This window comes from Sycon ciliatum, chromosome 10 (assembly GCF_964019385.1).
Source record: "Sycon ciliatum chromosome 10, ocSycCili1.1, whole genome shotgun sequence".
NCBI classification, from domain to species: domain Eukaryota; kingdom Metazoa; phylum Porifera; class Calcarea; order Leucosolenida; family Sycettidae; genus Sycon; species Sycon ciliatum.
In genome coordinates, this window is record NC_088652.1 from 3,949,109 (window position 1) to 3,963,390 (window position 14,282).

Consider the following 14,282-nt stretch of genomic DNA (forward strand, 5'->3'; position numbering starts at 1 on the left):
TTCGACAATATAATGTACAAACAGAATGATGGAGTCGCCATGGGATCGCCTTTGGGGCCAGTCTTGGCGAACATATTTGTCGGCTTCTGCGAGTCGTCTATTGACCCTTCACTTTGGCCATCAATGTACTGTCGTTTTGTTGACGATGTATATTGTCACGACGACGACAAGGAAACCTGTGATAGGTTTATGGAAACTCTCAACTCCTTACATCCAGCATTAAAATTCACATCAGATGGTGAAAACAATGGTACCCTTTCTTTCCTGGATGTTAGTATTTCTCGTAACATGGATACGCACAACATGGACACGACCATTTATAGAAAGCCCACTTTCACAGGCTTGTATATCCCATGGTCAAGTTTTACTCCAACTAAGTCCAAAACACACCTCGTCAAGGCCCTTGTCTACCGTGCACATAGGATATGTTCCCCTCATCTGCTGGACGAGGAACTAGAACGACTCTTAACCATAATGACAAAGAATGGCTATCCAAAGACACTTCTAATGAAACTCATCAACCAGAAACCGACCTTGGAAAAGACGATTACTTTTGGACCAGAGAGATGCCCTGTGGTACTACGTTTGCCATGGGTTGGTGCCGGTTCTTCGCGCGTCGAGAAGGAGGTGCGGAATATTGTTTGTTCCTCTTATCCGTGTGTCAAATTGTATGTCATCTTTGGGACGACCCGTGCGTTCAGCGTGAAGAAGGACGTTCTACCTACCCTAAGCAAAAGTAATTTAATCTATTTCTTTCAGTGCCGAAATTGTGAAAATCGGTACGTGGGTAGAACCTTTCAGCACCTGGGCGCACGGATTCGTCAACATGTACCGTTGAATCTTGTCCCTGTAGCTGCACGTGGTTCTCGACCTCGGCGTGGTCGTCCACCGAAGTGTCCAGTGCAGTCTGTGTCTGAGGTGGACTTGTCCAAGTCCGCTGTGGATACGCTTGTCGATGCCTCCTCCTTTTCGTCGGGCGGAGGGCTGGAGCCAACCCAAACAACAGTCAACAAGAAGAAGAGACCGATACGGAAACCACCGAAACTGACATCTGGACAATCGAGCCCCGGACGAGTCACCAGAAGTCAATTGAGGAGACGAATTGATGACGAATCAAAAGAACCAATACTGGAAGTGACAACAACGGTTAATGTGAAGAAACGAGGTAGACCACGGAAGCAGGACAGACTGGACGTGGAGCAGCACACGGATCTCGACCGAGGCAATCGGAATTGCAGGGACGCAGGGCGTAATGGGAGAGATTCGCAAGCGGCAATATCGGAGGTGACAACGGCCAAGTCGTCGGGTCAGGGAAACGGTACCTCGGCAATCAAGTGTCACCTGTCGGGCAGTGCTAGTTGTCGTGAGTGGTACTCCGATGATGTATTCTCTGTTTTGTCGCGTGGTAGGTCTTTGTTACATCTTGCCGTGTTGGAAGCTTTGTACATACGTAAGTTAGACCCTGAGCTTTGTGTTCAGAAGGAGAATGTGTTTCAAATCTTTATTCTCACGATAGCCAGTGGCCAATAAGAGATAATAGTGTAAGAAAGGAGAAAGAGTGAGGAAGAATTGGGTGGGCAGGGCCTAGGGGTTAATGACTACTTAAATGTACGGGCAGGGGTGGTCGCCACACGAGCATACAGAGTTGCGTACTTAAGTGTACGGGCAGGGGTGGTCGCTACACGAGCATACAGAGTTGTGCAACAGCAGGGATATCTCGGATTTGAAGGGAGTACGAGAAGGGATTTCGCGAAGCTGGGTGGGCAGGCAATTAAAGTAATGAAGGGCCTTGTACAGGGGAGAATGGAGACAGCGGTCAGTCCGCGGAGTTGGCAAGTGCCAAGTACGAGAGCGACGTAAATTATACGAAGGTTGCACGTTGCTAGCAGTATGCAGCGAGAGTATATGTGGTGGGGCATAATTATGGCGCAGAGAATGCGCGAAGAGTATATGTTTAACTTTAAAGCGTGAAAATAATGTTGGCCATTTGATGCGATGCAAAAGGTGGGAGTGTTCTAAGTGTGTGTAAAGGGGAAGGTGGAGACATATTCTGGCAGCTTTCCGCTGGAGTCGTTCTAGCCTGTCAAGGGAAGTGTGGGACAACGGTGTGAGAGCATCGCTTGTTTCAAATCTTTATTCTCACGATAGCCAGTGGCCAATAAGAGATAATAGTGTAAGAAAGGAGAAAGAGTGAGGAAGAATTGGGTGGGCAGGGCCTAGGGGTTAATGACTACTTAAGTGTACGGGCAGGGGTGGTCGCCACACGAGCATACAGAGTTGCGTACTTAAGTGTACGGGCAGGAGTGGTCGCTACACGAGCATACAGAGTTGTGCAACAGCAGGGATATCTCGGATTTGAAGGGAGTACGAGAAGGGATTTCGCGAAGCTGGGTGGGCAGGCAATTAAAGTAATGAAGGGCCTTGTACAGGGGAGAATGGAGACAGCGGTCAGTCCGCGGAGTTGGCAAGTGCCAAGTACGAGAGCGACGTAAATTATACGAAGGTTGCACGTTGCTAGCAGTATGCAGCGAGAGTATATGTGGTGGGGCATAATTGTGGCGCAGAGAATGCACGAAGAGTATATGTTTAACTTTAAAGCGTGAAAATAATGTTGGCCATTTGATGCGATGCAAAAGGTGGGAGTGTTCTAAGTGTGTGTAAAGGGGAAGGTGGAGACATATTCTGGCGGCTTTCCGCTGGAGTCGTTCTAGCCTGTCAAGGGAAGTGTGGGACAACGGTGTGAGAGCAGTGCTCGCATATGAGAATATAGGTAGTATGTATGTCTGATAGATGTGAGATAAAGAATCACTGGTGAGTGTAGACCTTAGTCTAAAAAGAATATTGAAAGACTTGAGTGATTTTTTGACTATGTATTCAACATGCTCCGTCCAACGGAGGTCATGCTGAAAGATTATTCCGAGGTGTTTGTGTTTTTGTGCTACGGTAAGCGGACTATTCCTGAGGGTGATCTGGGGTAGCTGTTCAGGGGGGCGGTTATTGTGGTAGAACGGGAGGATGACTGTTTTCTTTGTGTTAACCAGCAGGTGCCATCTTTGAAGCCAGTCTCCAGCTGCTGTGACACTCTGTTGTAGGTTTCGGGTGCAGTCTTGAAGAGTTCTCGCTATGGAAATCAGAGCGGTGTCATCTGCAAACTGGCTACAGGTGGTGCTGGGATTCTCACATGCGTGTGGAAGGTCTATGGTGTAGACGAGGAATAGAAGCGGCCCAAGAACAGATCCCTGAGGGACGCCGGCAGGGATCTCGAGGAAAGGCGATAGGTCGCCATCCACCTGGACCCTTTGCCGACGCCCCAACAGGTACCGTCGGAACCACTCCAGGGCGTTGCCCTGGACACCATAGTGGGAGAGTTTTGCTAGAAGGCCTGCATGCCACACACGATCGAAGGCCTTGCTTAGATCGAAAAAGCAGGCATTGACGTGTTTCCCGTCGTCTCTCGCAGTGGAGAGGGTATGGACGAGACGGGCGAGCTGCTGCTCAGTGCCGTCTTTCTCGCGGAATCCGGACTGCTGGTTGGGCAGGTGGGGTGTGATGTGCTTGTAGAGGAGTTGATGTGCAATTTTTTCTTGGATTTTTGATGTAGTGCTCAAGAGAGAGATGGGTCTATAATTTGTTGGTTGGGTTGGGTCACCCGGCTTGGGTACTGGAGTAATGGTGGCATCTTTCCACTCCTGTGGGATTTCTCCGGTTTGGAACGATAGATTAAAGAGGGACGATAACGACGGTGCAAGTTCCTTAGCCGCTTCTTTGAGGAGGCGGTTTGGAATAGAGTCAAACCCGGGGCTTTTGTTGGTATCAACTCCTCGGAGGAGTTTTTCGACCTCAGCTTGGGAAGTCGAGATTTCTTGAAGGGGACTGAGGATGTCAGGGGTGGTGTTGATGTCTGGAGTTTGCTCATCCGCATTGGCCACGGACAGCTTGTTGTCTTTACAGTTGTTTGGCACTGTTCGTCGTGAAGGTGCGAAATAGATCTCTTGATGTTTCTCTCTTTTTCTTGTCACTACGTTTTTGTCACTTATTGGATTTGCATGCTGTTTTCTTGATTCTTCACATCTATTTTTTTCGTGTCACTTCTACACATAATTGGAGTGATATATTTCTGAACTTCTTTTCCTTATAGTTGTAGTCTTTTAGCTTATTTCCATCATTCCCTGTAGTATTTTGACAAGAAGGGAACGAAAACGTTCAATACTTTGACACATGTCCTAATTGGCTGGTGGTGACTCTTGCGTAGATGCATGCGTAGACAATACTTTTTTTGTAATATTTTCTGCCTCCGTCCTACTTTCAAATAATAATAATAATAATAATAATAATGCAATTCAAAGGATCAGTCGGGGAAGTGAACTGCCTGAAAAAAGAAAAAAACGCCAGACCCACCAGGACTCGAACCTGGGACCCTGCTTGTCATGAGCAATACTCTAACCACTGAGCTATGGGACTTAGCCTGGTCCCATAGCTCAGTGGTTAGAGCATTGCTCATGACAAGCAGGGTCCCAGGTTCGAGTCCTGGTGGGTCTGGCGTTTTTTCTCTTTTCAGGCAGTTCACTTCCCCGACTGATCCTTTGAATTTGAAGTTCTCCCATCCTTTCCAAATAATGCAATTAGGAGTATAATCGATGCAGACATGGCCAGACAACAACAAGTTCATGGAATTTTTAAGGATTTTTATGTTATTCAAAATCGATTTTCGTGTTCCGCTCATCAGTGAATAGTATCGGAACTGAGGGTACTGTGTACAAAAATAGAACATTTTTATAACAGCATAATTAATTAAAAGTGTGATTAAAAGTGTGAACACTCAGTTATATACGTTAGCACTATGTTTGACACCTATTATGTAATGCTGTAGCACTTCCTTTGTTGTTCACACTTTTAATTAATTATGCTGTTATAAAATGTTCTATTTTTGTACACAGTACCCTCAGTTCATTGATTGCTTTCTCCACGCCGACTCTTTAAATAATAATAATAATAATAATGTCTCTTTCCCTCAAAACCAGTCAATATTTTATGACTTGGGGCTCCCCGCGTGCTAGTTTGTACGTGAAGTGTGTGGGTTACAGTGAGGGCTGCGTCCCACCCGCCTGTGTGGATTCACAGGAAGTGTGAGTTACGGAGTCTGAAGAAAACGTTGAACGGTCTCTGCTTGGATGACGACTACACCATAGCTCAGCGGTTAGAGCATCGCTGGCTACAAGCGAGGGTCCCTGGTTCGAGTCCTGGTGGTGACAGTCAATTTTTTCTTCAGACTTTTCCCGTTTGTCTCTTTCCCTCAAAACCAGTCAATAATAATAATAATAATAATATTAACTGGTTTGAGGGAAAGAGACAAACGGGAAAAGTCTGAAGAAAAAATTGACTGTCACCACCAGGACTCGAACCAGGGACCCTCGCTTGTAGCCAGCGATGCTCTAACCACTGAGCTATGGTGTAGTCGTCATCCCAGCAGAGACCGTTCAACGTTTTCTTCAGACTTCGTAACTCACACTTCCTGTGAATCCACACAGGCGGGTGGGACGCAGCCCTCACTGTAACCCACACACTTCACGTACAAACTAGCACGCGGGGAGCCCCAAGTCATAAAATATTAACTGGTTTGAGGGAAAGAGACAAACGGGAAAAGTCTGAAGAAAAAATTGACTGTCACCACCAGGACTCGAACCAGGGACCCTCGCTTGTAGCCAGCGATGCTCTAACCACTGAGCTATGGTGTAGTCGTCATCCCAGCAGAGACAATAATAATAATAATAATAATAATAAGTTGGAAGGCTGTCGGTTGGCGCTACGGAGATGTGTTCAAGCTAGGTGTCATGACGTCGAATGTCTCAGTACTCTTGTCAGTTTTGTGCCTAGTTATTGGACTTTCTGACTGTATAATAGTATCCAGTTACAGTGATGGAGAGTTACTCTTAACTCGTATCCATATGTCCGTTTCCTTTCTACAATAATAATAATAATAATAATAATAATATAGTATCTAGTTACAGTGGTGGAGAGTTACTCTTAACTCGTTTCCATATGTCCTTTTCCTTTCTACTTTTATTATTGGCTCAATACCCGAGTTTCAAATTGTAATAATAATACTACTAATAATTTTAATATGGCAATAAGTAGGACGAGCTGAAGCGACATGTGGACATTTTGTTCTTCAGTGCAACGGTGATTCCTGAAGAGTAGATATCCTTAGCTAAAAAAACGCTAACGTAAACGCAAACCTTTCCGTACTTCGGATCGTTCAAGCTGACTTTTCCCTTAGCACAAAGTACGTTATAGTTGAGACGAAGTAGTCGTGACAACCATGGCGATATGAATTTTCGTGGAAACAGATACGGGAAATTCAAAATTTTGAACCAGGGATTAGTTTGCTGTCGTTCCGAAAGAATACCTTGGCGAGGTCTTTTACTCTGGAATAGCAAAAGCACGGCGAAAATGAGTTTTCGCTGTTCCCAGGTCCTTGGAAACCCTTTCCTAAACGCAGCACCGAAGACTGTAAGGGTTCTCCAGCTCCAGCACGTCTGGGAGAGGCCGATGAATTTCTTCCTCAGGAGTGCCGTGGAACTGGTCCTTTGTTTCCCAGATGGGATAGAGGGAGAAAGGCACGAAGCAGAAAACGCAGAAATTGTCAACTGAAAGGCAAAACTCGCCAAAAAAGCTAAATGTCACAAGAGGAAGCAATCTCGACTCTCGATCTCATCTCGATCTGCACGACGTGCTTTTTATCTCCCGCCAGTTACAAAACAATGCGAGTTTTTGCATTTTTTGCAGAATTTCCATAACGAACGTCGGCCCGTTATTTTGAGCTCTGTAACGTTTTTCCGTTATCCGATAACGTCTTTTGTCACGGCTGGGAGTGAGTACCGTAACAGTTAGCGTTATCGTACTTTTGCTAAGGATGTCTAGTGTTGTACGAAAACGTGTTCGAATCATCTTTTTTTTTCCATTGCCCTTTTTCTTCTTACATGTATTTTTCCTTACCCTTTAGGTTGTTTCTTGCATCGTCTCCATCGCTTACATTGTTAATAAAGTAGTCCACATGTCGCTTCAGCTCGTCCTACTTATTGCCATTTTAAAATTATTGTCTCCTCGTCGAATTTTTAACTGCTACTAATAATAATAAATAAATACAGTATACTAGTAATCAATCAGTAAAATGCAAAGATACAACTAGAAGCAGCATGCGTAGCAGTCTACGGCCAAGATACCAGAAACTGTATCAAATTCAGCACGGGGTTCGAGGTAAACGATTACCAAACTAAATCAAGGATTGACCATTACATGCTGCATTATGCCACTGCTAACGTGATCGAAGGGCAGCCATTGATTCTTGACGCTTTGTGCCAGTGACCTCTCAGGGCTGTGACTGCGGCATTGACCAGTGCAAAAGACAGTTGAGTGCGGATGTATGCCATGACGATAGAGAAAGGCTCGGACCTCTTATCGGCCAACATGGATGCAATCCGAGCGTAGAGATTGCCGGCTGCCTTGCCATGACCACCTGTGGTGCTGAGCACGACCGGGATGAATGATCCATGCTCTACCTCAACGACTCTTCTCTCATAACTTCTTCTCTTTTCCTTTTCGTGCTTGCGGTATACTGCCGGGATTGATGACTTCTGGTTTGAGGGGGCAAATGGGTTAAAAACCCGGACATCAAGGAATGTCCTCTCAAACCGTCCACCATACAATCCACTGACTGCGATATCAAGGCGCGCGTTGTCGTCGGTGATGGTAGATCTCAAGGGGAAGTGTTCCCCCGAGAGAGGCTGGAGATGGGGTTCGACGGCTACATCATGGGCAACTTCCCGGAGAAGGTGGGCCGTGATGTCCCGAATCTCGTTGTGGTGGAGAGAGGGGTAGCCGCCCAGCGAGCAGGACAGGGCATGGGTGGTCGTGAACGACTTTCCACATGCACACGTTGTCGGGAGATGATCCGGCGTCCATCCATATCGGAGGCATAAGGAGTCTCGAAACGCCCCCTTGTGCAACTTGAAGCCGAAAACTGCAAGTGGCTTGGATGTTAGCCAGCTCGAGGCACCCTTCTCTGACGCGAGGCTCACGGCATACTGGATGTCTGGGTCCAGTTGCTGAAGCAGTGCAGCCATCTGCTCATTGGCCTGTTGCGTTGACTCCTTTCGGACTTCTGACTTCAAGAGCTGCATAGCCACTCAAACTCCGCCGTTGTTGGACTCCTGTCTGAGGATCTTGTCGACAAAAGGTTGGGTGATGATGCTGGACTGACGGAATTGGTCCTCAAGATGAGTGGGGTTGATGAGACCCAATCCACCACGTCTGCAGGGCAATGACAGTACGGCCCTGGTTTGGTCACCAGGCGGACACCGGCCGGTAAGCGCGGGGATGAGCTGAAGACGTACGGCGTCCTCAATGGGCTCGAACAGCGGACCTGTCACCGGGATGGTGCGAGCGACAAATGACCATTCGTGCTTAACACCATTGCAGAAAGCCGTGTATGCCGCTTGTGGGTGGCTGAGGGCGTACTGGGAGAGCACACTGATCTCGTGACTCCATTTCTGAACCTTGGTTGACACGTAGGTTTTGCAGAACTCCTCAGTACCAAGGACCGCGCCAAGATGACGAAACCCATCAGTGCGTATTTGGACCTCCGTGTCGGAGAAGAGCTTCCTCGCCTCGGGCTCATGCTGTGGCTTCACAAGAAGGACGGATTTCGTCGCGTTTGTGAAGTACCCGTACAATGGACCCCGGTCCACGAGAATGGACCACCACTTCCTCAGGCGCTTAATGGTGCTTGCTGCGGCAGAGTCATCTGCATACCAGGACTGCAGAGCTTCAGCAATGGAAGCCTCACGGATGAGGGGGCCGTACCCAAGGCGTACATGGGCATTGCGAGCGAGTCACCTTGGGTTGTCCCCTCACACGAGAGGATGGTCTCGCCATTGCTGAAGAGCCTGGCTGGGCTGCGGTAGGTATTCCTGATTTTCGTATCTAGCTCTCGTCATGTATTCTGTTTCTCCCTGGTGGTTTTACCTGTAGTTTTCCCTGAGCAGTGTTTCTGCTAAGTACTATTTTCCCTTCTCCCTTTTCACTTCCCTTTCGTCTCATCCACCCTTCCAGGAAACTCCCCCGATAAGTATCCATTTACATTTGGAGAATCCTTCAAATAAAGTCAAAATGAAATGAAATGAAGTGAACTCCCTGCTCCAACTGATCATGAGCAAAGTTCTGGTGAGAAATGGAAAATCAGAGCAACACGCCAACATCGGATGTCGAGACGAACATGTTAAAAATCATTATCGGTCCTCATTACTAGCTTCTAGGGAAGATGACGGTGATGCTTACCAAATATCAAGATGGCTATATCCTAACTCATGGGCTATTTTTTTGTATTGTATTTTTACTTGGGCATTCCCAACAGACCCTAAGGTCTTCTTACAGGGTGCCCAAGATGAATGAAATTGTTAAGTTCCTGGCGAAATGAATTGGGGATATGATTTGTGCGAAGGGATTCGGGAAGCGCATTAAAGCGGTCAGCACCAAGGAATGAAATAGATCTGTATCCAGCTTGAGCTTGCACAATGGGTAAGGAAAGGGAATAATTGACTTGACCGCGGGTTACTCTATCTGTGTAAGTGCAGTCACGGCGAAGGGAGAACATGTCAGAGAGGAGTGAACTGCAGATATTGTGGATGCAACGGAACACGAAGAATATGGACTTAGTATGATATCTTTTGTCTAAGCTAATTATGTGGTATCGCTCAAGCAAGTATGATGTCCGGGTGAATGTGTCATGCTCAAATATGCATCTAAGTGCTCTCTTACTTATGCGTAGCAGCTGATCTCTCACATTGCCAGCGAGGCAGTGGACGTAGGCAGTGCTGGTGTACTCGAGCTTGCTCTGGACTACTGACAAGTAGAACTGCCTTCTGGTCTGGACAGCAAGGTTCCTCCTTCCACGTCGAAAAGCACCTAGTTTCTTTCCGATGTCTTCCCTGAGGGAGTTAACGTGGGAACTGAAACTTAAAGTTGAATCGAGAGTCGGCTATACTTCAAACAAGTAGATAGAATGCATATAATCACACTGGAGAGAATTCAGCGCCGTGCTATACGCATCTGCCTTCGGATTCCCCTCTTTGCACCAGTTCACCACAGTTCCCTCCTCCATCACGCAAAGCTCCCCCCCCCCCCTCAGCTCACGACTACTTGTTAAACAAGCCCTACTAGCATGGGACATCCACCACCAAACCTGACCACCACACCTGCAACAACCACATCTTGCCCACAGCGTCAACACCAGCCATACAGTCACTACACCCTTCGACAGACAATGACCTACTCCATCGGATACGCACACACAAACAGGCACCGAGGTTCCCTCATCAACAGTGCCCACACCCACTACAACTCACTCCCTATCGACATCACAACCCAACCTCGTAGAAATTCTTTCCGAAACAATGCATCCAGTCTTCTTTTGAGCAATACCTGTTCCTGATCCGCGCATCCCCTGGTTTCTGATATCTCGAACGTGTATTTAACTATCTCGATCACCCCTGCTAACGTTATTGCCCCCGCTTGCTTTTCCTGATCCATTGCTTCTTGCCTCCCGGTTAATTTCCATCCAGCTGTTTCTGGCTAGTACCAGTCCTATCACACTTATCAACCGTCCTTATTGGCGTCACGCCACCGTGGAATAAAAGAATAATTGATACGCGGCATTTACAGATCTAAAGAGCTGATTGCATGTTGTGGCCGAACAGCGGAGACACGATGGCCAGGATGGTGACAGCAGCAGAAGCAGCTGCAAACAAAGACATGCAGAACTTCTTTGAGGAAATTTGCATTGAGAGTAGCAGCAAAGATGTGCACATGATTGCGCATGAGATGGACAAGTCTCTATTTCAATCAAGTATAATGTATATGCTACAATAGGCATGGAAATGCATGGGCCACTAGCAATTTGGGCGAAAAATTCGCCGAGAATGCAAGCAAATGAGAAAATACATTGGATGGGTCACTAGTCGTTTGGGCGAGAATGCAAGCAAATGAGAAAATCCATTGCAGGGTAGCTCTAACCTAAGCCAAGGAGGCACTAGACAAGAAACAGTTGGATAGCGGTGAGGATGAGCAGGTGACCCAAACCCAGAGTCACCAACAAACTTTCCGCGCTGCTCTGTCCGCCTACGTGATGCTGTGCGCCAGTGGTGACCGTTTCGTCAGTGGTGCCGTTAAGCAGAGAGGCAACTGCAATGAAGGTGAAGCACAGAAACGAAAACACAACGATGCCATTAATGCCATGTTAGAAACCTTACGATTGATAGAGTTGGATGTAGAGCCAACAATTAATAATTCATGCTAACTCGGATACTGAGCCAGTAAATAGAATATAAAAAAGAAGAAATCACAATATGATTGAGAAGAAGTGTGGAAGCTTCCTGCAGTTTCATAGTAGACACAATTGGGTGAACTCACCCATTCCACAATACTCTGCAAATTTCAGAACCCTTCTATTATACACAGCGTTTCGGCCAATGGCCTTCTTCAGGTAGTCGTTGTATATAATGGAATGGTTCGGAAATCTGCAGAGTATTGTGGAATGGGTGAGTTCACCCAATTGTGTCCACATTATTATTATTAAGTTGATTGTTCCAACTAGGAACACACGCTTCTTGCCGAACTTGACACTTGACTGACTCACGACTGCCATCCGGAGCACACGAGGAGCACGTCGCACCTTCCACTCGGCAAACCTGCAAGAAAGCACCACTCCCTGCTCAATACACGGTGTTTCGGGGAATTCACCCCTCATCAGTTGAGCTTGAGTAGGCTGCGGAAGATTGTGCCTGAAAAGCTGACTGGGCATTTGCTCATCAGAACAAGCGTCTTGTGCTTTACAAGTAAGAATATGCAAGTGCACCCTGAGAGAAAGATTGCCCTGTCCGTCCCGCCCCCCCCCCCCTCTTCCCGCCAAGTCAATCTATCCAGCAGACTTCACTACTCGTGCATTTATGAACAGAGCTGTGTTTTCACATGAGAAGTGTAGGCCTGGGTCGAGCTCTAACCCCGTTGAGAATCAGTACTGCTGAAAATTTTTGTTTACAACTACATGGATTCGGTTGACCAAGAGAGAATTCTGCCAACAACATTTCTTTTCTACGGTTACATTGCGGAGTAACTACATTTGCGTGACCTTTTCCTGCGCAATGCTGTTCAATGGTAGCCGGAAATGGGTGCTTGCACGTACATGCGGTAGTGCATTTCTTGCATCTCAAGCTGGTTGAAGATTTCAAGCTTCTTGAAGATATCAACCCAGTACAAAAGCAAAGCAATATGAACACGGAGTGGTCAATCTGTGTCCAGGGCACGTTCAGACGCCACCTGGAGCGAACTCCACCCATATTGAAACCTCTCTTGTGAAAACAGATTATCAAGGTAAAAAAGGTAAAATCAGTGTCAGATTCAAGTTTTTCAAAGCAACATTCATGTACATACCCGTAATAGGGGTGAGTTATGCTGCAGCTTATAAACTTAAAAGAGAATTGGTGAGCACAAATGCTCCTTCCCTATTGCCTTATTTCATCCTGAAGATGGCAATTTGCCGAAGTGTCGAACAAGATTCTGTGGAATGAAGTGAGTTATAAATTTGCAGTGCCCAGGGAACGAGCTTGTGTGCTTTCCAATTCTCTGAACATACATGACATTGCACTTACCTGATTGGCATGGCTCCTTTTTCCAACTCCATCCTTCGTTTTTACAGGTAGCGTTGGCAACAGCAGTGTATCCTGCGTCACAGGTGGGTCTAACCTTAACTTTGAGATTCGCCTCTCCAATGGTACCGTTGGAAATGGATGTAGCCGGGCACAGCACACCTGAGCAGTTACCCAGAACCACACAGAAACAAATCATCCTCCCAAACTCTCTGAGCAACTATACATGGCCTTCACCAATCTTGTCATCTACATGTACTGAGCATGCATGTTATTGTCTATAGGCACAAGCTGCTTTATCCAGCAATGTTATAGGATGACCAGTACTATTTTGGCACACTCCACCACTCATCACTGCACCCTTGGCCCACATTCACAACTCCACAGCGAGGACATTCCACCATTATCACTTAAATTTAATTTATCACAGCATGAAATTGTCCACTGGTGCCGGAGTTCCGAAACACAGCAGATCAGAGCATTTCAATCTGTATCGATAGCAACGAAACGGGAAGATCCGCGTTCCTTAACTTCAATCTACTGTCTTTCATTTTTCCAAATTCCGTTTTACTCTTGCATACTAAGTAGACCCAAACAAAGGAAAATTGAAAACCTGGCAAGGTACAATACTCTTTTCATAAAAAAATCACGGCTCGCGCCAGACTCGTCTAGAGGCCGAGTTTTCCGCATCCGTACGAACGCCACCACCCTTCAAGGATCAAGGCGCAGATGCAGCTCCTACAGCGCTGAGAGGTGAGTTTCCACACGAAGTCTTATAATGGCTCTTTAGTTTTGCCTCGAATGGTTCTTGACATTCTGTATCACACTTTGTGGATTCAGCAATAAAAGATGATACTAACTACTAATACCTAACTGTGCGACTCGCGTATCTTAAAAAAACCCTCAATAAGCCTCTTGTATCGTACGCCCTCACTAGTCTTTAGTGAACAATAGCAAGAAGGTACACGAGAAGAGCGAGAGCAAAGGGAATTCAAGGAGGAGTCCAGGTGGGATAGGTAAGACAAGCACATTCAGAGGATCGTTCATGCAATACGGTTAATTTCCATCGTGGATAGGATAACCTAACTGACTAGTAGTACTTGGAAAAGAACACAAGACGAGACGAGCATCTTACGGTCACATTTGTGGGAGCCTTTCAGGTTTTTGCATGTGAAGTCAGCAGTACACGGCGTTCCGTGCTGGCACTCATCCCAATCTAGGCCGCCAACCACGAAAAGAAGCAAAAATGATGAAAAAATGATGAAGGAGGAGAATGCACACACAACACTTGGATCCCCGAATCCACCATGCATGTACTTGATGTGACCACACAATATGGACAACGCTGGCTACAGTCATGATCGTACGTCACACGTACTATGTCACACCACTCAGAATAAAGACAAAAAAAGACTCTGCAAAATCGGGAAAATTGATGCTGGCTGCACGTGTCGGATGGCCACCAAGGAAGATGTGTTTACCAGTGAATGGAATTGCTCGGTTGTTGAAACTAGCGGGTTGTAAGTCTAACCCGTATTCCGAAAATCGGAAGTGACTCTAAAATCTAAAACAGTCGAAATG

General features: G+C 46.5%; 1 protein-coding gene across 1 annotated transcript in view; it reads right to left on the reverse strand.

Annotated features, from left to right (window-relative positions):
• Positions 1–10,684: 10,684 nt before the first annotated feature.
• Positions 10,685–14,282, reverse strand: part of LOC135825792 (uncharacterized) — a 9,368-nt gene continuing 5,770 nt past the window's right edge. Inside the window, exons 5-7 of the mRNA XM_065338415.1 lie at positions 13,837–13,917; positions 12,705–12,863; positions 10,685–11,238 (exon numbers count right to left, since the gene is read on the reverse strand). Coding sequence (XP_065194487.1) covers positions 11,087–11,238; positions 12,705–12,863; positions 13,837–13,917 — 392 coding nt within the window. The 3' untranslated portion in view covers positions 10,685–11,086. The remainder of the gene's footprint in view (positions 11,239–12,704; positions 12,864–13,836; positions 13,918–14,282) is intronic.